The sequence below is a fragment of the Leopardus geoffroyi genome, chromosome A2 (genome assembly GCF_018350155.1).
Source record: "Leopardus geoffroyi isolate Oge1 chromosome A2, O.geoffroyi_Oge1_pat1.0, whole genome shotgun sequence".
NCBI lineage: Eukaryota > Metazoa > Chordata > Mammalia > Carnivora > Felidae > Leopardus > Leopardus geoffroyi.
In genome coordinates, this window is record NC_059331.1 from 81,757,259 (window position 1) to 81,782,993 (window position 25,735).

The 25,735-nt window shown below is 41.6% G+C and overlaps 3 protein-coding genes across 7 annotated transcripts in view; 2 read left to right on the plus strand and 1 right to left on the minus strand.

Moving 5' to 3' along the window:
* NAPEPLD (N-acyl phosphatidylethanolamine phospholipase D) overlaps positions 1-3,794 on the plus strand; it is a 46,622-nt gene extending 42,828 nt beyond the window's left edge. For 4 of the 5 annotated variants that reach the window (XM_045494552.1, XM_045494557.1, XM_045494554.1 and 1 more), the window contains exon 5: positions 512-3,794. In XM_045494552.1, coding sequence (XP_045350508.1) covers positions 512-640 — 129 coding nt within the window. In that variant the 3' untranslated portion in view covers positions 641-3,794. The remainder of the gene's footprint in view (positions 1-511) is intronic. The other variant, XM_045494553.1, reaches the window with a different exon arrangement.
* Positions 3,795-22,967, minus strand: ARMC10 (armadillo repeat containing 10). The gene is made up of 6 exons (XM_045494559.1): positions 22,688-22,967; positions 17,038-17,186; positions 13,646-13,780; positions 10,439-10,615; positions 5,742-5,813; positions 3,795-4,851 (listed from the first exon to the last, which is right to left on the minus strand). Exons 1-6 carry the CDS (start codon positions 22,824-22,826, stop codon positions 4,600-4,602), a joined length of 924 nt encoding a protein of 307 aa, XP_045350515.1. The 5' UTR covers positions 22,827-22,967; the 3' UTR covers positions 3,795-4,599.
* Positions 22,968-23,088: 121 nt separating this feature from the next.
* FBXL13 (F-box and leucine rich repeat protein 13) overlaps positions 23,089-25,735 on the plus strand; it is a 211,287-nt gene continuing 208,640 nt past the window's right edge. The window contains exon 1 of the mRNA XM_045494560.1: positions 23,089-23,417. Coding sequence (XP_045350516.1) covers positions 23,343-23,417 — 75 coding nt within the window. The 5' untranslated portion in view covers positions 23,089-23,342. The remainder of the gene's footprint in view (positions 23,418-25,735) is intronic.

The window sequence follows — 25,735 nt, forward strand, 5'->3', positions numbered from 1 at the left end:
AGGGGCAGAGAGGGAGACACAGAATCTGAAGCAGGCTCCAGGATCTGAGCTGTCAGCACAGACCCTGGCGTGGGGCTCAGAGTCACAGACTGTGAGATTATGACCTCAGCCAGTTGGACGCTTAACCAACTGAGCCACCCAGGTGCTCCCTAAACTTCCATATTCTTAAAAAATGTTGGTAATATCTAATTCTGTAATACTATCTTTGGCATTGATTCCATTTAGACTGGAATTTCATGTAGTGAAAGGGTCATCAGGTTTCATGCAATCTAGTGATGTTCAATCTAAGTTGGCACCAAATTTGACATTCATGGTATTTGGACAGATAATATATTTCTGTTAATGACTATATTAGAAAATGTGATTGGCTCATTTGCTAATGCTTGAATGAAAAGACATTATTTTAAGTAGGCATATGTTGGTTATTTTAGTTTCAACTCTCATTTGAAATAACCCCCCAATATATGCAAGGTTAATCCTTTTCCATTGTATTCTGTGTGCCCTCTGCCAGCATTACTTAGAGCCCCCAGTGAAACTGAATGAGGCTCTAGGAAGATACGGACTTAAGACTGAAGATTTTTTTGTCTTGAAGCATGGAGAATCCAGATACCTCCATACTGACGATGAAAACTCTGAATGAATGTGAGCACGTGAGCTTTTAGTGAAAAAGGTATCCTCTAAGCTTCTAGGAAAGACTAAGAAATTCATGAATATTAGGATGTTTTACATTTGGAAACCACTTCTATAAGTTTGTGTTTTATGTTTTGTGTGACGGCTTGCTTGCTACTCCAAATGCCAGTTCATATAAAGAAGAGTTCAGAGGTGGGTCATTTAAATACTGAATTGGCAGAGGGGAATTTGAATCCTGTCTCAATGGTAGAAGCATTGAAATGGAATTTTTTTTAAAGGATTATGCTTTAGTGGTAGAATTTGGAAGTTAGGAAAACTGATTTTAAAGTCTTCTTTCTGTTCTTCTGGTGAAGGGCCTTCTACAGGTTAAGTCTATCTACCTAGATGGTTTGAGGCTGCACATCTAAACTCCTAATTCACATTAGAGTAAGTGATGGAATGGACACCTACCTGCTTACAGCATTTCTTGTTGTTCTGTCCACATTAGCTTATATGCCAAATGTTGAATGATTTATTTTTTTAAGTATAAAACCACAGGAGATTGGGCTAAGTTACCATTTTTAAAGACATCATTGTTTCAAAGAGGAATAATATATTCTGTTGCACATCCCCAGTCCCCAAATCAGAAGCTGCCTGAGTTGGGCAGAGGAAGGGAGAGTGTGGTTATGAGGACATGATTGATGACATTTTCTATTTTTAATCTACAAGTCAGACCTGCTGAGTACAAAGATCACTGCAAGGAAATAGTATTTTACAAAGATAAATGCAGATCTTAAAATGTTAACAATTCCTTCTATATTCTCTTTTCTCTCCACCTACTCATCCCCCCCCCCCCCCGTTTCTTAGCTCCAACCCTCGATGTATCAATAAGATTTATAAATAATTTATGTTTTACATGATTCAGAGGTCTTATATTTTTATATTAAATGACCCATACGCACAATTCTCCTTTTACTAAGCTAGCACGGAATACTAGCAGTTTAAAAGTAGTTCTGGGAATTAGGTGACCTGAGTTTAGTCCCGTAAGGGCCCTGGGATTGCTTGATTGCTCTGAACATTCCTCAGAGCCAGTGAGGTACATTAGAGGCCCATCCCATCTTCCTGCTCCCCAGTCTCAGTGAAATAAATTTCATTCGCAGAATAATCAAAGTAGGTTTTTTACAGCATATGCTACACGGGCACTATTCTATTTATTTTCACATACACATCTATGCACGCCACCTGTTAGCCACTTAATTGGAATTTTAATCCTGCTTCCACCACGGTTTTCTGTATATCCTGCCACAAGTCACCTACACTCACTGTGCCTCAGTTTCCTCATGTGCAACAAGAGGATAATTTTGACCTACCTCCAAAAAAATGTGAATAGTGGTTTTTTAAAAAGCACTTTGAAAATATAAGGGAGAAAATTATTTCTTAAGACCTCACTGCCTACTAGAGATCTGAAAGCTAAAACTAGGCTCATGCTTTTGGTCGCGTATCGTTCCCATTGCAGATTCAAGCATCTGTACCTAGGACATGAAACACTGAGGATTAACAACTTCAGCTCATTTTGTAAATTTGGGGAGTAATAGCCAAAATAAATGTAAATGATCTTCATCAAAATTTAGCATTTTTTATCTTACAAAGATGCAAATCTGTCAGGGGGAAATGTGTATATAATGTGTGTGAATGTATGTGATTTGGAGGCACTAAAGCACAAAAAATTTCCCCGTAAGATAACCTTCAGGAAAACAAAAACTGAACCACCGTAAACCTTTCACTCCGAAGGAACATTCTAGCAAGCAGATGGGAATGGAGAAGTTAGGTTGATGGTGGATTAGCTTTGGGGCCTGGTGCCCTGACACTGGCTGTGTTCACGCAGTCGCCCTCCTTCTGTTGCACGCTGCATTCAACGCGCATCTCTTGCCTCTGCTCTCTGAAGCAGACCAAGCTCATCTTAATTTGCTCCATGAATGGCCTTAACATCATTTCTGTATTCATGTGCACTGTGTAACCGCGGGGCTCTGAGCACTTTAAATTATGTTCTAGTTCCACTGAATTAGGCCTGCCTCCTCATAAGCTTTAATTTTTATTACCATTCACATTCTTTCTGTGTTGACATTTTGTTAAGTACATCAAGCTTCAGGTCTCCTTGTACAGTCTCGTTCTATTGAGTGATTTCCATTGTCTCACTTAGCTACATTTGTACGTTTATGTACAAAACAAAACCAAATTTTGAAAAGCCAGATGCACTCTTTAGCCTCTATTCATTCTAACCTCTGCGGTAATACCTTTTACTCGATCTTATTTGATCAGTTTTATTTTGCTCTTTGGCACCCATTCGAACATGTGAGATTTGATTGAGGATTCCTTCTCCTGGGGAACCCCTTGATGTTCCTCCCTGCCTGGAGGGTGGGATCACCCAGTGGGAGGCAATCCTGAGAAAAGCCAAGATATGCCATGATCTGCACCAACCTAGGTCCGTTTGTGTATTTTCATATTTCAGACCTAATGCTCTGATCTCCAGGAAATGGGATGATCTATTCAAACTAAAAACAGAGGAAAGAAGATGCGGGGTTTTAGAATCCAGTGCTACCAAAGCACATTAAAGCCAAATCCTAGTTTTTATCATGTGCACACCTTGATTTTCACTAACGAAGGCAGATTTTTAAAAAATTCGTTATAAAGAAATGTGCCTTTCAGGGAATTAGTACTTTTATTCATCAGTGATGCAAACGTAAGTAGTGTTCTTAGCATATACAGCATATACACATTACTGCTATAGCCACCTGGGAACTTCCATGTTTTCACCTTAATACTGAATCCTTTTTCTACTATAAAAGTAATTCTTCCAAGTTTGATTTCTATATTGGGATAAGCCTGAAAATACACATTTTTCTGTTTGAGGATCTGTGACTTCCTATGGAAATCCACATATTTACGAATGAACTTAAAGTACTCGTACGGCTTTGCCTTAACTACCTGGAGTAGGAAAACTTCTGCTTGCATACTGGTTTACTTAATACTAAGCATGGTGATGGTTATGAACTTGAACATTATAAAACCTGGCTGAATGGAAATCTATTAATAAGTTGTTACAATAGCTTATGGAATAAAAATTTACAATATGTGAAAATCTCTAAAATATGGATGAAAATTAATAAAGTACTATCAAGAGAAAATGTGTATGAACTCTTTTCCTTTTTATTTAAAAAATTATAAAACTTATGCTCATAGTAAAATTCAGACAATTGAAGGGTAAACATAGAAAAGACCTTTCCTCAGTCCCATCTTGGTATCATTCTAGAAAATATTCTCTCTGGATGGAAGCATAAATTGTTCATTTAAAAAACACATGCCTATTTCATGGATGCCTTTCCACATGAGCACATTCAGACTTGCTTATTTCTTCTAAGATTAGGTAAGTGACTTAACCAGTTGCCTGTGGATGGACATTTGATTATACACGGCATCTTCACAGGCTGGTGTCCTGAGTGGGAGTGGTAAGGACGGGGAGAGTTTTCACCAACTCAGACTAAACTCTAATGCTGGGAACAGACTTCTGGAAGCATGTGGTATGGCTGGGCTGGGGGGTGGCCTCAAAGGCTCAGGAACTCTACCACGAGAACAAGGTCATTCCTGCGGCAGCCCCGACAAACTAATTAATCACACACTAATGGGGTCTCAGACAAGTAACTGCACATCACTTCTAAGAGCAGGTTAGCTTACACGTAAAAAAGAAAACTGTCATGTCACGTAGAGGAAATAACTGAAGTAAACTCCACAAACGGCAAAATAAAAAGACATGCTTTCAGAACAAGCTCTTCATTTGGTATCAATAAAATGGTTCAAAATAAACCAGAAGACCATGGCAAGTTATGTTGTGTTAATGTTCAAATGTTGTGTTAATGAGGAAATTACCATTTAAATTCAGCAGGTGAAAAGAATTTCCGCTCCCTTGGTAAGGAAGATGAAAAATAGGACCAATTAGAATTTTGGTAATACTGTTACCTTTTCCTTCACGTCTGCATCATGGTGATCAACTAAAGCTCTCATTTTCTGGGCACATTCTTCTCCGTATAACAGGAAAAACAGTGAACCTTTAGGGAAAGTAGGCTGCATAGCCGAACAGCCTTCTTTTTTGCAGCAGTTATTTATATTCTGAAATAGCGTAAGAACCCGAAGAAGGATCTCCTTTGCCACATGGCCGTCATAAAGGGAAAGAAATGATGAATCCACCTGAAATAGGAAACAATGACTATTATTTTTTAAATTTTTGAAAATATTTTTCATGTATATTTTCCCACTTGAAAACTACACTGAATACATTTAAAAAAATCTTGTCATAGAAAATTATCCCTAAAATCATCTAACATAAATGTAAAATCTTAATGCACCCCTATACTGTATACCAATGGAAAAAAAGAGGCTTCATAGTTTTAGCTGAAAAATTCTGTTTTCTTAGAGTCCTAGATTGTAGTCATTTGGAAAAACGCCCATATCCTTTTTAAGGTCCAAGTTTCCTCACGGGAGCTCATCAACTCCCCAGACATTTGCTGCCCACTGCACACTGTGGGCATGGGCATGGGGCACATGGATGAGGTCACTGTCACAGGTTCCCTCCTTTACAGGAGTTGACGCCTGTTTGCTATCAGTACTGCCTTCGCTTTCTTCAGAACACTTATCACAGCTTTTAGTGATCTTGTTTTGCTACATATTTTTGTCTCTTCTCACAAGCTCCACAAGGACAGGCACCATGCCACGTGCGCCCACTGGTGTGTCCTGGCACTCAGCCCGGCATCTGGCACATCCTGGGCACTAGGTGAAGACTAGTGTTTCAGTGGATGTGAAGATACATGCGAACACAAGTAGGTCAAGTATAGGAGACGTGACGACATACTGGTACCCCAAAATGGACAGGCAGAATGATTATAATTTATTATTGTCAGGGAGAACTTTTCCAAAATGATTTTTAAAAGGAAAATATGTTCATTACAGAAAATTTAGGAAATTCATATATAGGCAAAAGGAACCAAAAAAAAAAAAATCTGTTAACATGTTGAGATAAATCTGTCTAGGCCAAATCTATATATTTGTATACTTACAAAACAAATATGTAAACTACTTACTTGGGCACCAAGTAGTCCTTCTGCCATGGCTGGATTTTCAGATAAATTCACAAGCAGCTTCAAAACTTGAACCTGAAATAAGAATAATACTGGTTTGTTTCAGACCAGTGAGCATGGATTTTCCCTTCCCGACAATACTGCCCTCTCACTGCGGTCACATTCTAAAGTCCTGCCCGGGCTTCCGGGTCTGGCTCAAATCCTTTGCCCCACAGAGCCCTCTCTGCGTGCATCTTGTGAGGGCCTCTCTCCTCTTCCATACCTGGCGCACTCCGGGAGCACTTCTCACACAGCAGGCTTATTTAAACCTTACTTTTTCAAGTACATCGTCAGGGAAGAGATCCTGAATGTCTCATTGCCTACCCAACCCCCAACCCATGGTAATAAACTTAACATCTGTTACATAAATGAGCTTTATTATGATTACTGGTAAGTGAAATACGATCTTTGGAACAAAAAAAGAATCTCTCAAAGCTTGGTTTATTTCTATTTAAAGTATGAAAATCTTGGAGCAGTTCAGTTACCAAGACTAGATAAAAATATGGCCCTTTTCTTTTTTAGTAGGTTACTATGAACCTTTGAGCTTATCTTTTTTTTATATGAAAAATATGTTAAAATCTTTCAAATAGGCAGTGATAAAAATAATCAGCAAACAAATGTTAACTTCTAGCAGACTAGCTAGAATATCGGCATTCCCATCACTTATAACTGGTCAGAATAGTAGACCCCCTATCTGCAGGGGATACATTCCAAGACCCCCAGCACATGCCTAAAATCATGGACAGTATCAAACCCTATATATACTACGTTTTTTCCTACACATACATACCTAGGATAGTTTAATTTACAAATTAGGCAAAGTAATAGATTATCAATAGTTAATAATAGAATTCCAGTAAAGTGCTATAACAAGTGAATGTGATCTCTCAACATATTGTTCGAATTTTAGTGTTTGTGAAGTGAGCACTCTGAGTATATTGTTCTGTGCTCATCCTTATTTTTTTAATGTTTATTTTTGAGAGAGAGAGAGAGAGAAAGAGAGCAAGCGCAAGTGGGGAAGGAGCAGAGGGAGAGGGAGAATCCCACTGACAGTGCAGAGCCTGATGTGGGGCTTGAACTCACGAACCATGAGATCATGACCTGAGCCAAAGTCAAGAGTCGGATGCTTAACTGAGCGAGCCACCCAGGTGCCCCTCACCCTTCTTATGAGGTAAGGTGATAAAATGCCTACGTGACAAAATGAAGTGAGGTGAATGACACAGGCATTGTGATTATTTGGCTACTAGTGACGTTCTGATGGTAAATCAGAAGGATCATCCACGTCCCAAATGTGGTTGACAGCAGAGAACGAACTACGGAAAGTGAAACCACAGGTAAGGGGGGACTACTGTAAAAACATCATCAAATACAATTCCTATTTACAAACAACAGTCATATAAAGCTATACTTTGTAAAAGACACTTGAAATTACAGAAAGTGAGGAGTGGGGAGTGGCGAAGGTGCTCCCCACCAGACCTGGGAGGGAACCTATATCTTTATTTGAGAAGACTTTGTTTTTTTTTTTTTTTTTTTTTTTTTTTTGAGAGCACAAGCCAGGGAGGGGCAGAGCGAGGGGGACAGAGGATCTGAAGTGGGCTCTGTGCTGACAACAGCGAGCCAGATGTGGGGCCTAAACTCATGAACCATGAGAGATCAACACCTGAGCTGAAATCGGAAGCTCAACCAACTGAGCCACCCAGGAGCCCAGGAGACTTTTTTTTTTTTTTTTTTTTTTACATAGGCACTCTGTGTTTCTATAGAACATTTTGAAAAAGTGACAGAAAAGCACAAAGGAAAAGGAAATTCACCCATATTTCCGTGACTAGAAACAATCACTATTAAGTTTTGGTATTTTCTTTCTGGTCTTTTTATATACCTATCCTATGTATGCACATATTCCTTTGATCATGTTGTACATACTAATTTGTTAAAGAGGATAAAAGGGTTTGCTTAATTTTATTTATCAACTATTTAAAAAATTTTTAAATGTTTATTTTGAAAGAGAGAGAGAGAATCCCAAGCAGGCTCCATGCTCAGCGTGGAGCCTGATCCCCCAACTGCAGACGACTGAGGCACCCAGGCACCCCCACCACTGTGCTTTTATAAAAGACCTACATAATTAGTACCTGTTTCTCTATCCAAAAGAAATCCAAAGAGGATTTTCGCTTTTCCAAAAAAAAAAGGCAAAAAATGAAAACAGGGTTGGGTGCTTGTTTTGCAGCCAGCATTAGTGGGGGCATCATGCACCCCGGGAGCTCCTCTCGGCATCTCAGCATCAAGCAGCCATAGCTTTGAACTGTGCCTGTGAGCATCTGCGCTTTATCTTGATTTATTTTGTGCATCTGTGAGCAAGATATGTTCCACGCTATCAGAAAAGCCTGAGAGAGGTTTTTTCTTGGGTCTGGGACCACTCAAAACTTTTTCCATATAAATTAATGCTAAGTGCTGCTTCGCGTCATGCCATTTTGGCTTACGAAAAGATTTACAGGAATGCCCTACTTTCAGATAGCAGGGGAGACCTGTGTTTGTATTTTGGTTTGAACCATGTTAAGCTCTTTCTCTTATCACATGTGCCCTCTTGTGGTGACTCCATGACATTTCTTTCAAGCCATTAGTTCTTTGCTCCCACTGGAGATTTAACAAACACAGGGTTTATTTATGTTAATCTCCCATTACTTATATTTGGTTAGGAATCACTGCTGTGCCCAAAAGATTATTATAGGATGGTCAGATCTCTTATTAAAAATAAGATTTCTAGGGGCGCCTGGGTGGCTTAAGTGGAGCAGCACTCTTGATCTTGGCTCAGGTCATGCCCTGCATTAGGCTCCATGCTGAGAGTGTGGAGCCTGCTTAAGATTCTCTCTGTCTCCCCACCCCTCTCCCCCACTCATGTGCTCTCTCTAAAAAATAAATGAGAAAAAAATTAAGTAAAAGATTTCTAAAAATAAGTTTTCATTTTGGTGGTTATTTACTAAGAAAATACCTAAAATGGGTACATTTTCTCACAAGTGGATTATTGTCCATTAGCAGCTCATTTGTAAGTTGGAACTTTGCATTCACTTTTTATGGAAAAATGATGTTATAATTGGGGTCAGGTTCCCAGACAGACCAAAAAAGCAAATTTTCTATCCCAGAAATGCTGTACTAGGCAATGGAATGGAAAAACAAAACAAAAATAGAACATACTATTGTGGTGTGAGTCACCTTCTAAAAAAGTCATAACATATATTAAAACACAGACCATGTCTGAGACAGATCCATACAGCCCCAAGGCCAGACTCGCCTGGCTCAAAACTCAGCGTTTCTCCTGAGGTTTTGGGTAAAGCAGCTGCAGACTGGGGAGAGGAGAGATCTGTCCTATATTTGTGATGCTACTGGGAACAGGGAAGGGTTTCCATGGTGCCTCAGAGGCTGGAAGTTACCTTGCTCCCCTGGGGAAAGAGATGTCTATGGGTGCTTGTGTTTTGGAAACTGCGTATGAATGGAGCATACTGCAAAAATACTGCTAATAAGATTATTACATTTAATGTTCAGTGCCTTTGGGTAAATCTTAGACCAGATCCAAATAAGTCTGGCTACTGGCAAAGTGGAAAGTCTGGAACAGATTTTAAAAGGACTGTAGTGAGGCTCTCCTCATCACATTTGATTACCTCAGACATAAGGGTTATGATGATGTTGAATATTTGAGGTATGGCTTCAGTGATGTTGAATATTTGGGGTATGGCTTCACGTTTAGTCCTTCTAAAATGCTCATGTTTTTCTTTCAACCATGCCAGAGAACACTGACCAATATAGTAAAACGCTGATGAATGACCAACCCAACTAATTGGAACCTTTGATTAGTCTACCTTCTGTTTTTATGCTGTTTCTCAAAGAATGGCACTTGAGAAAAATGCCCACTAATATGAGGGGTTTACCCAAGTTACTTTCATGGGGTGTTTCCTGAGATCCTACTTAATTCAGGTTAGTCTCTGTTACCTCCTACCATCTACACAACTGGTCAAAATCAAGCACCAAGACATCTATTACTAATTTAAAAGTGGTTTTCAAAAGAGTTTTCAGCAAATAATGTCTAAATCAAAAAAATGTTTCTAACCCCAGGCTAAGCAAAAATTCAATTAACCAGCATTAACTCAGAGACTCATTTTACTCAATTATGTATAATTATACCTGGTGGTGGGGGGAGCCACCCATGTCACCTCAGTAAAAGGCAAACTGGTTTTCAGAAAATCAAACAAATGTCAATCTATGGATAAGTGAAATAACAGATTTTCACAAATTAATTTTAAAATTGAATATTTGGGGATAAACATAATTAACTTTCTTGGGTCCATGAAAAGCCTTTTAATAAACTTTCAATTCCAGGGATGCCTGGGTGGCTCAGTCAGTTCAGTGTCTGACTTCATCTCAGGTCATGATCTCACAGCTCATGGGTTCAAGCCCCGCATTGGGCTCTGTGCTGACAGCTCAGAGCCTGGAGCCTGCTTTGGATTCTGTGTCTCCCTCTCTCTCTGCCTCTCCCCCGCTTGCACTCTGTCTCTCTCTCAAAATTAAACAAACATTAAAAAATAAATAAATAAATAAAAAACTTTCAATTCCAGTCTTAATAAACTTGATGCAATAGTTCCTTGCACTTCAAGTCATAACCGTTTCATTCGTACCTTGGTACTTCCGTTTCCTGTAAGCAACACATGGAACAGGTCTGTAATGTAATTGTGAAGCATGTGCTGGTGGTCGTTTGTAACTGTCATGTTTGTTAACAATCTCAGTCCAGCCAGCTGCACAGCAGAGTCCAGGGGACCAGAGAGGACGTCCTTACAAACTTGATTGATGTATACCTAGGGGGAAAGAAGTGAGCATCTTAATTCTCCAAAAGTCTGTCTGTTAAATAGTAACTTTTCTGCCCAGTGGAGCAGGGCAGTTGTTCAGGATGAGACTGGCTCCTCAGAAAAGACATTTCTATCCAGCCTTTGAACTTGGGCAACTTTTTTGATTTTAAAGCTACCTTTGGGTAGCTTTTCTGTTAATGCCAGGCAATGTGCGAGCATTTTACAAATATACCTGACTTAATCCAGAAGAGGATGGCCATTTTACAGATAAGGACAAGTCCTCAAGAAACTTGGATCCCCAGCCCAATATCAAGCCAGCTGGTAGGGGAGCAATGTCCAATTCCAGAGACCATGCTCTCAACACCAGTGGTCTCACAATTATTGGGGGCCTCCCAACTCAGTCTACCTTTCTGTGTTAACTGGTCTAGGCACACTAGGACCAAGGAGGAAGACATGTCTGGCCATTTGGCATCAAGGTAAGTATCTTAACAATAGGACCCTATCCTTACGAAGTAAAGAATAGAGGAAACAGTGAAAGAATTTTTCTCTAGGGTTAGTTCTATCAAAAGGAGAGGGAAAACTCTTTGGCCCAGTTTTCTTATTTACCTAGTTTATGCATACGAATTCCTCCTTCCTGATACTGTTAACTGCCACTGGCAAAACAAAATGCAAACAGTACAGGAGTACTATTTCACACATGACAGAATTGAACCCACTGGTGATGGAAAGTTTTCTGAAACCGTTTTCTATTTCTGGCCAGGATCTTTCCAGCTTGGAAAAACTAGGTCTCACAGATAATTACTATTCACCTAACTAAAAACTCCACCAGAAGTTCTAACTGCTAAAGAAAAAAAAATTCCTAATATGAAACGCTAAGAAATTACCAATTGTCCCATAAGCCAATTCTAAGTTTTTAAAAAAACCGAAGGTATCCATGGTACCATAGAAACTAGAGTAATGGCAGTAAAGTAAAGAGAGACTAGATTTTTAGTCTTGTTTCAGATCTGATATAAGTCACCTGGCTCTCTTTGGCCAGAATTTCATCACATACCTACCCATCCTTAGAAAAAAAAAGGGGGGGGGGCATTTCTTTAGCTCTTTATAAATCATATATCTTCATAAGAGGCTGATGTCTTTCAAAGCATTTCTTAAAATGCATTGAGCATTTTTCTTTTTTTTAATGTTTATTTATTTTTGAGAGAGTGCACAAGCAGGGAAGGGGCAGAGAGAGAGACAAGGAATCTGAAGTAGGCTCCAGGCTCTGAACTATCAGCATAGAGCCTGACCTGGGGCTCAAACTTGTGAACCACAAGACCATGACCTCACCCGAAGTCAGATGCTTAACCAACTGAGCCACCCAGTTACCCCAATATTATTTTCTCCGAGTCTTTTCACCGGTTCAATTTTAGCAACAAGATCACCAGATGGGCCACCTTGGTTATTCCTGGAGCTGCGCCCACCTCCTCTTGCTCCTTTTTCTTGGAATTCCCTCCCTCCCCAACTCTGCTTCTAGAAACCAGACATTCTTCAGAGCCAGGTTGTACTCTACCTTTTACAAAACTTTTGGATGAGATCTCGTCCTTCTATGTACTCAACAATGTTTTACTTACATTTTTCCTTTAAGTACTTCATGTTCTGCCCTGCATCATGCCTGTTTATGGAGTTGCCTTCTCTCTCCTAGCTTTCTTAAAACAAGAGTTAATTGTGTTCATTTCTAAACTCTGTACCACAAAGTAGGAGCTCAATGAATGCTGAAAAAACAGAAGTTCCTAATTTATTTTATCTTTCTGCTGATATTACCAGACTCTGACCAGTTTCCTTTACCACACTTGGATTAAAACGAACCCCAGGAGCACCTGGGTGGCCCAGCTGGTTGAGCGTCTGACTTCAGCTCAGGTCGTGATCTCACGGCTCGTGAGTTCAAGCCCCACGTCGGGCTCTGGTGCTGACAGCTCGGAGCCTGGAGCCTGCTTCAGATTCTGTGTCTCCCTCTCTCTCTGCCCCTAATGCACTAGCATTCTGTCTCTCAAAAATAAACAAACATTAAAAAAAAAAACGAACCCCAAACTCAAAAGCATAAGGCACCTCTTACTGCCTCGTTCAGATTCCTCCTTCCTCTGCCTTATTCTCCGTAAAAAATGGGCAGAGGACCCGAATACATTTTTCCAAAAGATACACATATGGTCAATAGATAAATGAAAAGATGCTCAATATCACTAATCTTCTGGGAAATCACTAATCTTCTGGGAAATACAAATCAAAACCACAGTGAGGTCATATCTCATACCCAGAATGGCTACTGTCAAAAAAAAAAAAAAAAAAAAAAAAGTCTTGGCAAGATGTGGAGAAAAGGGAATCCTGTGCACTGCTGGTGGGAATGCAAATGGTACAGCCACTATGTAACGCAGTATGGAGAGTCCTCCAAATATTAAATATACAACCACCATACGATCTAGCAATTCCAGTTCTGGGCATTTATCTGAAAACGGCAAAAATAATAATTTGAAAAGACATATGTACCCACTATGTTCACTGCAGCATTATTCTTAACAGCCAAGACACAGAAATAACCTGTGGTGACAGGTGTATGAATAAAGCACATGTGGTCTATATACAATCGAATATTATTCAGCCATAAAAAGGAAGGAAATCCTGCCATTAGCAACCAATGGATAGACCTTGAGAACATTATGCTAAGTGACATGACAGAAAAAGACAAATACTGAAGGGATCTTTTATATGTGGAATCTAAAAAAGCTGAACTCACAGAATTAGAGTAGCATGGTGGTTGCCAGGGGCTAAGGGATGAAGGAAATGGGGAGATTTTGGTCAAAAGGCACAAGCTTCTAGATATAAGATGAGTAAGTTCTGGGAGCTGATGGATAACAGGGTGACTATATTATATACTTGAAAGGTGCTGAGAGAGTAGATCTTAAATGTTCTCACCACACACACACACAAAAGGTAATTATGTGAGGTGATGGAGGTCCTAGGTAACACCATAGAAGACTCACACATTTGTGATTTCAGCTAACTTACCTTTATCTTCACTTGATTTTCAACATTCACACTCAGGTTATTCAGTGCATTTAAAGCCTTCTCTTTAATACTGTGGTTGGGATTGTTGATTTTGCTTCCAATGATTGGAATACCACCCAATTCACGAATAATGACCTAAGAGGAAAAAAAACGAGGACCATCACTTCAATATGCACCCCCTTCATCAAACTTTTTGCATCTACAAATACACATAAAAATTAATGACTCTTTGGGAATACCTTTCCTATGTACAATCTGTATTTCTTATTTTACTTATGTATTTATTGTTGAGAGAGAGTGAGACAGTCAGAGGGTCCAAAGCAGGCTCTGTGCTGAGAGCGGAGAGCCCAGTGCAGGGCTCAAACCCACGAACCGCGAGATCACAACCTGAGCTGAAGTCAGAATCTTAACTGACTGAACCACCCAGGTACCCTTGTAATTCTTATTTAAAAAAAAAATTATTAAATTTTATTAAAATTAAATTTCCATAATTTTATAGGTAAGAAAATAGATTGGAAATAAATTACGATACATAGTTATTTAAAAACTAGAGTTGGGGGCGCCTGGGTGGCGCAGTCGGTTAAGCGTCCGACTTCAGCCAGGTCACGATCTCGCGGTCCGTGAGTTCGAGCCCCGCGTCGGGCTCTGGGCTGATGGCTCAGAGCCTGGAGCCTGTTTCCGATTCTGTGTCTCCCTCTCTCTCTGCCCCTCCCCCGTTCATGCTTTGTCTCTCTCTGTCCCAAAAATAAAATAAACGTTAAAAAAAAAACAAACAAAAACTAGAGTTGGAGATATACAATGAAGATTTGCAGAGCTACTTAAATGATCTCAAAGCAATTTACAAATGATTTTCCTCTGAAATAAGTTCTGGGACTTTCCTATTATAGGCAAATTTGGAAAAGTGTTATGCTTTGCTAAACTGTATTCTTTGGAACACAAATCCCTCAAGATATTAATAGATGTTCCATTAAGAAAAAAAAAGGTTTAGGGGCGCCTGGGTGGCTCAGTCGGTTAAACGTCCGACGTCAGCTCAGGTCACGATCTCACGTTCTGTGAGTTCGAGCCCCGCGTCGGGCTCTGGGCTGATGGCTCAGAGCCTGGAGCCTGCTTCCGGTTCTGTGTCTCCCTCTCTCTCTGCCCCTCCCCCGTTCATGCTCTGTCTCTGTCTCAAAATAAATAAATGTTAAAAAAAAATTAAAAAAAAGAAAAAAAAAGGTTTCATGGTTAATTTTGAGAAACTCTGTGTATATTAAGTGCAAACATTTCTTTATTGTGAAGCATTCATATATTCATCATGTGCACCAGGAATCTCCAAGAGGGGACCATTCAATATAGCATTTCCATGAACTGTACACAAAATAGAGGGAAGAGTGGGGTCAGAGGAAACACCTGTCAACACCTGGAAGACTTGGGAGTTCCACACAATTTAGGAAATGATACCCAAATTTCTGAAGAAATAATAATCTGGGGGATTTCTCACCATCAGTTGCAACACTATGCTACTACTATGTGCCTTTGTCCTCAACATTAAAAGATGCATTAACTGCTTCTATTCTTACAAGAAAAGTAAGCTGAACATTACTCCTGTTGGACCAAAACATGCCCTTCTATGAGAAAAAGAACAAAAGAGTACCTTGCCATCATCCATTTTTTACCAACAGCCCCAAGCCCTACTCTACTCTCCAGAGTGGGCTCAGCACTGGGAGAAAAAGAAACCCCCTGTGCAATCCAGGTTCTTCCCAAAGAACTGCGATTACTAGAAAACAGATTTTTGTTTGTTTGTTTTAACTATTCTACTAAAGTAGATGAAGGCACTGTAATTTACGACCAGGGGCACCAACTTCCATTAGCCAAGAAAACACTCGTTCAAGCAGTGGCTACAGACACACTCTTCAAGCTACAGTTTGTTTCAGAGAGATATGAAACAATGGCATCAGAAACAGCACTATATAGGCATGCTAATGGTCACCATCTGTTGTTTTTGTTTGTGTGACGCTCCCCCTGCCCGGGGGGGAAGACAGAGTACCTCTTTTCTCCCATTTATTCTCCGATGGGACAGCTGGGCGAACGTGCTCACACCCACCACATCCATCCCCTGCTGTCTGGCCGTGAGATGCTCACGTGAGTCAAGCCTTGCTACCCATGGCCCGGGGAGCCTTATTAGCACAGCACCTGACCCTGGCTGAGCAATTCCATCTTTCAGGGATGGAGGCTTGGGTGGACAGTGGCTTTCTTTCCATCCTGTGAAGAAAACTTTTTTTGTGGCCAAAGAGGTAAAAAACCAATATACAAAAAGAAGCAGGGATAAGCACAGCCAAAAGATGGAGGGAGGGAGAGCTCTGATAATGCATTCCGGAACCTTAAACGTTTCCACTTGTGCCTGAAGCCAGTGCTATTCTTGGATGTCCAAGTTAACTGAGCTCAGTATTTTCCTTTTTGGTTTAAAATAATTTAAGCTGGGGGCGCCTGGGTGGCTCAGTCATTTGAACGTCCCACTTTGGCTCAGGTCATGATCTCACGGTTTGTGGGCTTGAGCCCTGTGTCAGGCTCTGTGCTAACAACTCAGCCTGGAACCTGCTTCGGATTCTGTGTCTCCCTCTCTCTCTGTCCCTCCCCCACTCATGCTGTCTCAGTCTCTCTCTCTCTCAAAAGTAAATAAATATTAAATTTTTTTTAATAATTTAAGCTGGGTTCTATCACTTGCAACTGAAGGAATATGAGTAATCAACAAATATTTTTTATATCTCCCTATAAATCTCAAAAGTTTTACAGTAAACCTTACCATGCTGGAAAAAACTTGACTGAAATAGAGTGTAAATTCAACATAGTTTTCATGACAAAGTTAATGAAAGGCATTAGTTAAAAACCATTCCAATTTTTTTTTTTTTTTACTTTTTCTCCGTAGGAGTAATAGAAGGTAACATTCAAATTGAGCTAGAGAGACTTAGTGTTACCAAGTCGCTATTGGTAGAAGGTAACAGTGGTTAGTGGTTGTTAGCAATCAAGGGCCCACCTGCATCAGAACCACCCCCACGAGACTTACATATAATAGAAGGCATGTACTTCAATGTTAGATGCTTTCACTTTTCAACTACAACAAGGTTGAGTTTCAAATAATTAAAAAAGCCATGCAATACTAAATGTGGTGTAGATAACATTTACCTACTAACCAACGTGATGCCTGTGATGAACTTCAAGGGGACCTCAAATCCCAGTAACACTATGTCACTATCAGGATGTGCTTTTCAGGAGCAAACATTATGCTGTAGGGATACATCCCCACACCGTATATATGAGGAAAGTGAGGCTCTGGGATTAAGTACCTTATCAGGGTCACAATTACTGCTAGGGTGTAAGAATGGGAGGCACCCATTCTGAGACTAGATACTTACTTGGTTAGCTGAAAAGGCTGCATTGTTACCCAGAGTGACCAAAGCTCTTTCGATAATTATAGGATCATCAGTGGACTCAAGCAGGTAGAGGAGTTTCTGAAGCTGGTCAACATTTAGTATATCATCGTATGAACCATCAGTTAAATCTTCTGCAGAAGAACAAAGTTATTTAAAACTCTTTAAAATCAATAGGAGATTAAAGGATTTTTATTTTTATTGTTTTGAGAAAGAAGAAAGTGAGGGGAGGGACGGAGGGAGAGAATCTTAAGCAGGCTCCACGCCCAGTGTGGAGCCTGACATGGGGCTCAATCCCACAACCCTGGGATCATGATCCGAGACAAAATCAAGAGTCAGATGCCTAACCGACTGAAACTCCCCCACCAAGTGCCCCTAGATAATATTTTTAAACAATATTGAATGCATACTCTGATGCCAGGCACAGATTTAAGCGTGTCATCTACTTTATCTCATTTAATGTTCCAGTAACCTTTGGAAGAAGATACCATTATGATTCTCAATTTACAGATGATAAACTGAGGCTTACAGACATTAAGAAATTAGCCAATGGTCACTTGGTATTTCTTTCTTAGTAAGGCACTGCATGCTGAAACATTTTCTATCTCTTTTAAAAATCAGGTACACCTGTCCAATGGAACACTTGCCTAGAGGCATAAATTATTGAAGGAAAAGGGTTTGCATTAAGCAGATGTTTTCTGATCACAATTTTAAGAATACCTCAGGCTGGAGACAAAGTTATGGGAGTAAGCCAATCATGCTGCTAGTGCGGCATTTTTGTTTGGTTGGGATTCTAGATGCTAGAATAACAGTCTTGCTGGGGGCAAGGACAAAAGCAAAGCTCTTGTTTTAAGTAGAGCTAGAGCAGCTGAATACTGGATCTGGTCAGTGACTTTTAGAATTTATAGCTCTATCTTAAAAAAAAAACCCACAACTATATTTACAGAAATTACCACAGGAAGAATAGAAACCATTTTATAACACCATCATTGTGTGTTCGTTCCTGAAAAATGAAACCATGATTACAGGTTAGACAGTAGACATGTCCACAATTCACTGCCAGGGGAGGGGCAGCCTACAATAGTTGCTATATGATGTCATATCTGTGCCTTTATTTATTTTTTTTTTTTTTTTTTTTTTTTTTTTTTTTTTAATTTTTTTTTTTCAACGTTTATTTATTTTTGGGACAGAGAGAGACAGAGCATGAACGGGGGAGGTGCAGAGAGAGAGGGAGACACAGAATCGGAAACAGGCTCCAGGCTCCGAGCCATCAGCCCAGAGCCCGACGCGGGGCTCGAACTCACGGACCGCGAGATCGCGACCTGGCTGAAGTCGGACGCTCAACCGACTGCGCCACCCAGGCGCCCCCATATCTGTGCCTTTAAAAAAATATATTTATTTTGAAAGAGAAAGAGAGGGAGACAGAGGATCCAAAGCAGCCTCTATGCTGATTGGACAGAGCCTGATGCGGGGCTTGAACTCATGAATTATGAGATCATGACCGGAGCAGAAGTTGGAAGCTTAACTGAGCCACCCAGAAGCCCCTGTGCCTTTTCGTTTTTAAAATATATACCAAATTATTAAAGGTGGTTATCATTGGGTGTTGGATTTTGAATGACTTGTTTTCTATCCTGTGCTTAGGAATACTTTTTTTTCTTTTTCGCAATAAATATGTATCACTCCTGTAATGAAAATTAAGTACAGTAAAACCTTGGATTGCAAGCAACTTGTTCTGAGAGTGTTCTGCAAGATGAGCAAACATTTCTAATACATTCTAACTTGATAAAAGAGCAATGTCTTGCAATGCAAGCAGTATGTGATGCCAAATGTCACATGATCACAACTGAGCCAATGGTGTTCTCCCTCTCTCACTGCAGGATTGTGGGTGATCATCTCCCATGTTCAGATGCTCAGCCTCTGGCTGCGGTGTTTGGCAGAAATCAGTGAATTTTCAGAACACTGGAAGGTGCTCACAACTGGCACTAGTGTATTTTTTGTCGCTTCAAAGCACCTGTGGACAGTCCTTCACTTTTCCGTATTAAGAGTAAGCTTAGGAATGCTTGCTTCATTCTAGGTCAGGCTGCCTGCAGATATAGACCCTGTCCTCTGCTGCCTTACATTGCCGGTTACATTAAATACAGTATATGACCAGAGTTTATTAATACTGTACTATAGTCAACATCCATGCGAGCGTATACAATGGCCCCATGCAGAAAAAGGTCGGAAAAAAGGTGGTAAAGAGATGATTACTTTTGAAGAAGGAAATCTCACACTGAGAAGTATGAATGAGGTGTGCAAGTGGCCAAAATTCAAGAAGTCAAAATTCAAGAGGTGGCCGAGATTTTATAAGAAGTCGATGTCTGCATCTCGTCTGCAGAGGAGGAAGAGGAGAAAGAGGCAGAGGAATCCCTCACTTCAAATGAAATTAGGGAGATATGTCAAATGTGGGAAACTGCAAAATTTTGTAGAAAATCACCAACCCAAATAAGGCTGTAGCAGTGTGAGCAATGAATCTGTTTAACGACAATGCAATGTCACATATCCGCGAAATCCTCAAAAGGAGGCAAAAGCAAGTGTCATTGGCTAGGTTCCTTGTTAAAGTTGCATGAAAAAAAGATTCTACAGAGCCAATAGACAGCAGTGACTCCGTTAGTGATCGTGAAAGTCATTCTCCACAGTAATCCTCCTCTCATCTCCCTCACACCAGCCACGAAGGTTGTCAAAGGTAAGTGCAGGTTAATTAATTTATTTTTCTTTATATTTTGTATTTTATTATTTTGCATTATATTACAGTATTGTAATCATTTTTATATGAATATTTTTCGGTTGTGGAATGAATCATCTGAGTTTCCATTACTCCTTACGGGCAAATTCTCTTTGATATACAAATGCTTTGGATAAAAGCATGTTTCCAGAACGAATTATGCTCTCAAACCAAGGTTTTATATACTGTATAATGTCACATATATAGAATCTAAAAACAAACAAAAAATGAGTTAATCAATAGAGATTGGGGTTGCTGGGGGCAGGCGAAGGGGGAGTGTAAAATGGATGAAGGTGGTCAGAGTACAAACTGAGTTTAAGATAAATCAGTCTTAGGCATGTAATGTACAGCTTGGTGACTACAGTTAGCAATACTGTATCGTATACTTGAAAGTTGCTAAGAGAGTACATCTTAAAAGTTCTCATCTCAACAAAACTGTAACTTTCTGAGGTGAGAGATGTTAACTAAACTTACTGTGATTGTTCGGCAATATGTACAAATACATAAATCAAATACATCAAATTGAATCAAATATATATACCATATATTTGATATCAAATACATACATATCAAATCATTATACTGTATACCTATCACTAGTACAAAGTTACATGTGAATTATATCTCAATTAAAACAAAAAAGGCCATCTTCTGAAATCTAAGGTTGATGCTAAAAAAATGGGTACTTCTCAAGTCTTCTTCAAAAATAAAGGTGAGTAGTTTCAGGAAGAAGGGGCCATGAGCAACTTATTTTGTAAATTGCCTGACCTAAGGTAATGGTGACTTTGGAAACTGGTAAAATTAAGTTTAAAAGTAACACTATCCACGTTACCAGGTAAAGAAGGTATCTGAAGTCCAGGCCACCAGACCAATTACCTATATGGAAATCTCTCAAGGACAACAAATTAGGCTGTAAGTAAAGGTAAATAAAGATCTTTAAAAAAAATTGTTTTCCTTTGTGCCAAAAGGAAATACACTTTCCCTCTACTCTGTTTTCTTTTTTTTTTTTTTAATTTTTTTTTTTTCAACGTTTATTTATTTTTGGGACAGAGAGAGACAGAGCATGAACGGGGGAGGGGCAGAGAGAGAGGGAGACACAGCATTGGAAACAGGCTCCAGGCTCTGAGCCATCAGCCCAGAGCCCGACGCGGGGCTCGAACTCACGGACCGCGAGATCGTGACCTGGCTGAAGTCGGACGCTTAACCGACTGCGCCACCCAGGCGCCCCTCTACTCTGTCTTCTTAAGAGTGTTTCCTTGAGCAAAGTGGTAAAGCTGACCCTGGAACAAGGCAGGCGCTAGAAATGCCAATGCCTGAGAAGTTGAAAATCCATGTATAACTTTGGACTCCCCAAAACCTAACTACTAACAACCTGCCATTAACTGGAAGCCTTACCGAAAACAGTCATTTAACATATATTCTGTATGCTCTAGGTCTTATATGCTGTATTCTCATAATAAAATAAAGAAAATCATAAGAAAAATACATTTTCAGAATTGTACATATATTTACTGAAGAAAATCTGCTTGTAAGTAAACCTGCACAGTTCAAACCCTGGTTGTTCAAGAGTCAGCTATAACTGTAAATCCTCTGTCTCTTTGACATAAATGAACATCTTTTTAAAGGCTAAGTAACCCTCTTGTCAGTTTACAATGCAACAAAGTGTTTCTTAGAGGATTTGGGACTGTTTGAAATGTAAGCATCAAGAAAGATGAAGCCCTGATCTCTGAGTTTAGCCTTGGCACCTGGCTCCCTGTTGTCACCTCCTGTTTATCCTAAAGATACTGAGAAGTCTTATTTTTCCTCTGGATAAAGGCAATTAGCTAACACAAATAGCCACCCCAATTACTAGTGAATATACGATGAACTATGTGTAGCAAATGGTGTTGTCAAGTCCGCTTAAGGACATGTTAATCTTGCGAACAGGCAGGTAATATGAAATAGATTTTTATCTGCCTGGGTACATAAAAGAGTGAGCACTCTTTTTCAATCCCATTAGCAGATGGCCTGTGACGACTCGGCAATCTAGTTCAATGCTTATTCAACAATAAAACTCTTTAGTTCTTTTGTCTATTTGTAGAGAGGAATTTCTTAGTTGGTAGTTTTACTTTTAATTATTTCTGTAACAGCGTCCATGACCTGAAATATTCCTCCAGAACATTCAGCAAATCCTCAGAATCCCGAATGCACCAATCAACTTTTGGATGGCAATTTAACCACACACTTGCTCACCAGGAGGGTACCCTCCCATGCAGACAACTGTTTCAACTGATGTATACACCTGTGTCTGTACTTCCAGGATCTCTCTGCAACTTTGTGTATGAACCAGTGACATCAAGGTACCTCCCCTCTGAGGCTGGGCCGAATGCAGGCAGAGCTAATCCTCAAGGGTTCCTTCTTCCAGGGCAAGTCCAAGCCCAATTTCATCATCTACCGCTCCAAGGCCAGCAAAACCCGGGCCACAGTAGGGACAATCCCTTTGGTAACACAGAGTCCGGGAGCAAGCTTTAACGTGAGGAATAATCGACATGCTTTTGAGAAACCTAATCAACCCTCCGCTGTGACGCCGCACTCAGGCAGGAAAATCGGGGCAACTTTTCATCCCACGATTTTGAACCAAATGGAGGCAAGGGGCGGTTCAGAACCCTACCCGCACCCAGTCAAGCGGACGATCCGCCCTCTGCACCTGTGGTTCTCGACCTTGTACTTCTCACGAATCTCCCTCCCGCTCTCCCTCCTCCAGCTCGGCTCCTTTCTCTGCAAGCACGGGAGAGCCACGAGCGCCAGCAGTCTTCAACCCGCACCCTCGGGATAACACCGAGGCCCCGCCGGCCGTCCCCGTCCACCTGCTGGGCACCCCTGCGGCCTCACCTGCGGAGCGCGAGGGGCGCAGCCTAAGCCCGCGGTCGCCTTGCCGCTGGCCCCGCGTGAGCTTGTAAATGCAGTAGCAGGCGCCGGCCCCGAGGACCAGGCCCGCCGCCACCCAGCCCACGTGCCGGGAGCGGCCCATGCTACAGCTGGGGCTGAGGCGCAGCGCTGGGCCTGGCGCGGGAGGCTCCGAAGCAAGCGGGCCCCGCCGCCACCCCAGCGTCAGCCGAAGGGCGAGAAAGGAAATGGGGCTTGAGCTCCGCCTCCCGGAAACGGCCCTGCTAAAATAGTAAAACCGCCCACTCCGGCCCCCAAGCGTCCAGGCCGCTCGGCAGAGGCGGGGCGGGGGGCAGGGCTATGTGAAGGGCCGCAAGGACTGCGCGTCCCCCAGGGGGCGCACTGGGTTCCACCGCTGTCCGGAGGCGGGCTTGCCCTCGCTTCGGCCCGGGCCCCGCCCCACCAGGGCCGAAGCCCGCCTGCCTCCCGGCTGCCCCGGGCGGTAGGGGCGTGGAACTTCGGGTGCAGCCCCGGCCCCTCCCCCCGACCTCTTACGCGGTTGCCGGGGCAACGCCGGGACGCGCTAGGCCTAAGCTCGGGCTCCGCGCCTGGTACGCGGGGCGCGGAAAGCAGGCGGGGAGTTTCAGTAGGGCCTGTGGTCATGGCCTCGCTACGCACTGCCAACTTCCGGCTGAGGAACTACTTCAAAGAGAACTACATTCCTCAGGTCTGCGAGGTACTGGAGCCACGTGGCGGCGGAGTTACCAGAGGGGAGAAACCGAAGATATCTGGAAGGAGCTGGGGTTTAGCCGGAGAGGGAGCGGAGGGATTCTGGGGCGGAATGGGCCAGGGTGAGGTTAACCTTGAGCAGGCTGGCGATCTGGGCTGAAGATACAGATCAGAAAGGAGAGGACAGAGGGAGGTGATGGTGGCTGAAAGGGGGGAATGGGTGACCTAACTTGGGGAGAAAGAGTACAGGGTCCCGGGGCAGAAACCCCAAACTCCAAACTTTAAGGTTTGGGCGCATGGGGCGCGAGAGGGGCCTGAGGACAAGAGAAGTGCGAAAGCAGTGCCCTAGAAACAGAGGAGGAACATCCGAAGAGTGTGGCTTTATGAAGAGAGAGGGCAATAGTGCCACCTAAGGTGAGGTATAGTGGATTTGGCACACGGTGAGCCTGGGGGGTTTCAATGGAGTGGTGAAGGCAGAAGATAGAGACCTCTCGACGGAAGGCCCTTTGTGAGGGGGAAGACCCCACCACCGGGATTGCCTTAAACAGCAAGACTGTTCCCTACCCCCCACCATTATAACAGGAAGGGAGGAAGGAGGACAGGAGAGGGGTGGATAGGTTTTGTAGTTTTGGGGGTAGGAAGCCAAGAAAGTTCTCTGGTGACTTCCATTTTCTGTACAAATATTTGGTAAGATATTTGCTAAGAATTATATGTTTGGGTGGAGTTGGAGGCTGCAGAAGGGGTTTTGAGCAGAAATAAAGTATGTGGAGAATGATGGGGAGAGAGGTCTAGCTAGGGAAGGAAAGAACCAGGCAGTATTGAGAGCCCCGCTTGGGATAATAACTCCTATACAGTTGGGAGTGCAATTTGGTACAGCCTTTTTGGATGGTAATCTAGACATATTGTTGATCAAACATTTCATTTCTAGGGATCCACTCTAGAGGTATACTTTCACATGTACCCAGAAAGCTGTCCAAGGATATTCATTATAGTGAAAATCATAAAGAACTTATATATGAATGAGAGAATGGGCTAGTATATAAAGTATATGTGTACCTTTTCAAAAGAAAAGCCCTCCAAGACACATTTAAAAAGAAGGGGAAAAAAATGCAAGTTGTCCCAGAAGTGTCTACAATGGACTCTACTCATATATTTATGTGTTCATATCTATCTACAGTTAAAACAATAACGCATGCATAGAACATATTGCAACACTATTGACAGCAAATGTTTGTTTTAGGAGAGAACCCTAATTTTTTGTTCTATATAGATCTGTATTGTTTTAGTTATTTTCTGATGAGTTTGATTCATGTTTTACTTCAATTATATTTAAAAATATCTGGAGAGCATGGTACTCATCTTCCCCACTGTGTGATTTTTCTTAAGCAGCAGTCAGTAAACCACATGTAGATACAGAAATAAGAGTTGATTTCAACCAGGATAGGTGTTTGCCAGGCATATAGTATGGAAGGGCAATGGCAAAGGAACTAAGCTTTTCAGAGTGCCTGATGGGCCAAGGAACTGGGTGGGAAATGAGAGTAGGATGTGAGATTGATCTATGGGCAGAAAGTGAAGGTTCCTAAGGAGTGAAGAGGTGTAAAGGGAGTAATTGAGTGAGGGAACTGGAAAAGTAGGAGGTAGGGATCAGGAAGTGGAATATTTGTATTTAAGATTTAGGGCAGAGTGATGACTCAGTCCAGGTTGGCTGTGGAGTAGGTAGCAGAAGTGGACTTGAGTTGAGGGTCAGGGAACATCAGGGAAGTGATAGCCTCTCCTCATCTTGCTCTCCACTTTCCATAACACTCAGAAGCTGCCAGAGTAATCCCTGGCTCCTCCTTTGGGTGAAAGCATCCTTTGCTCACCAGCCTACCAGGTTGCTTTGCTCCCAGAAGAAAGAGGCCCTCAGAAGTGCCCTTGGCCTAAGGTGACATTCTCATGACTCTCAGGAGTCCTTCACTCACTTCTGCTACCATGTTACCAATAGGTGCAAGAGAGCAGTTTTCTGGGGGCTCACACTCCCACCTTAACCTGGTTAACCCACTAACCCCAGGAGACTATCAGGATAAATCTCATTGTGCCTTATATTCCTGCACAGCTATTCATCTAATCCAATTTGCCAGGACTGGCTATTTTCCAAAACCCATCTTCTACAAGCTTTGGAATGTGTGTGTGTATACACACACACACACACACACACACACACACATACATACACACACATATTATCATGGATTCTCTGTATTTAACCTCTTCTGAACTTCACCTACCTATCCTAAATAAAACCTGGATATCATTTCCCTGAAAACCCTCGCATGGAGGCTGATT

Bases quoted from the DNA above. Each gene is read 5' to 3' on its own strand.
- ARMC10 (XM_045494559.1), bottom strand. From the start codon at position 22,826: ATGGGCCGCTCCCGGCACGTGGGCTGGGTGGCGGCGGGCCTGGTCCTC. The intron at 13,781-17,037 runs GTAAGTATCTAG...TTTTCCTCTTAG, and splicing joins CAGCCTTTTCAGCTAACCAA to GTCATTATTCGTGAATTGGG. The intron at 4,852-5,741 runs GTAAGTAGTTTA...TTCCTATTTCAG, and splicing joins AAGGACTACTTGGTGCCCAA to GTGGATTCATCATTTCTTTC.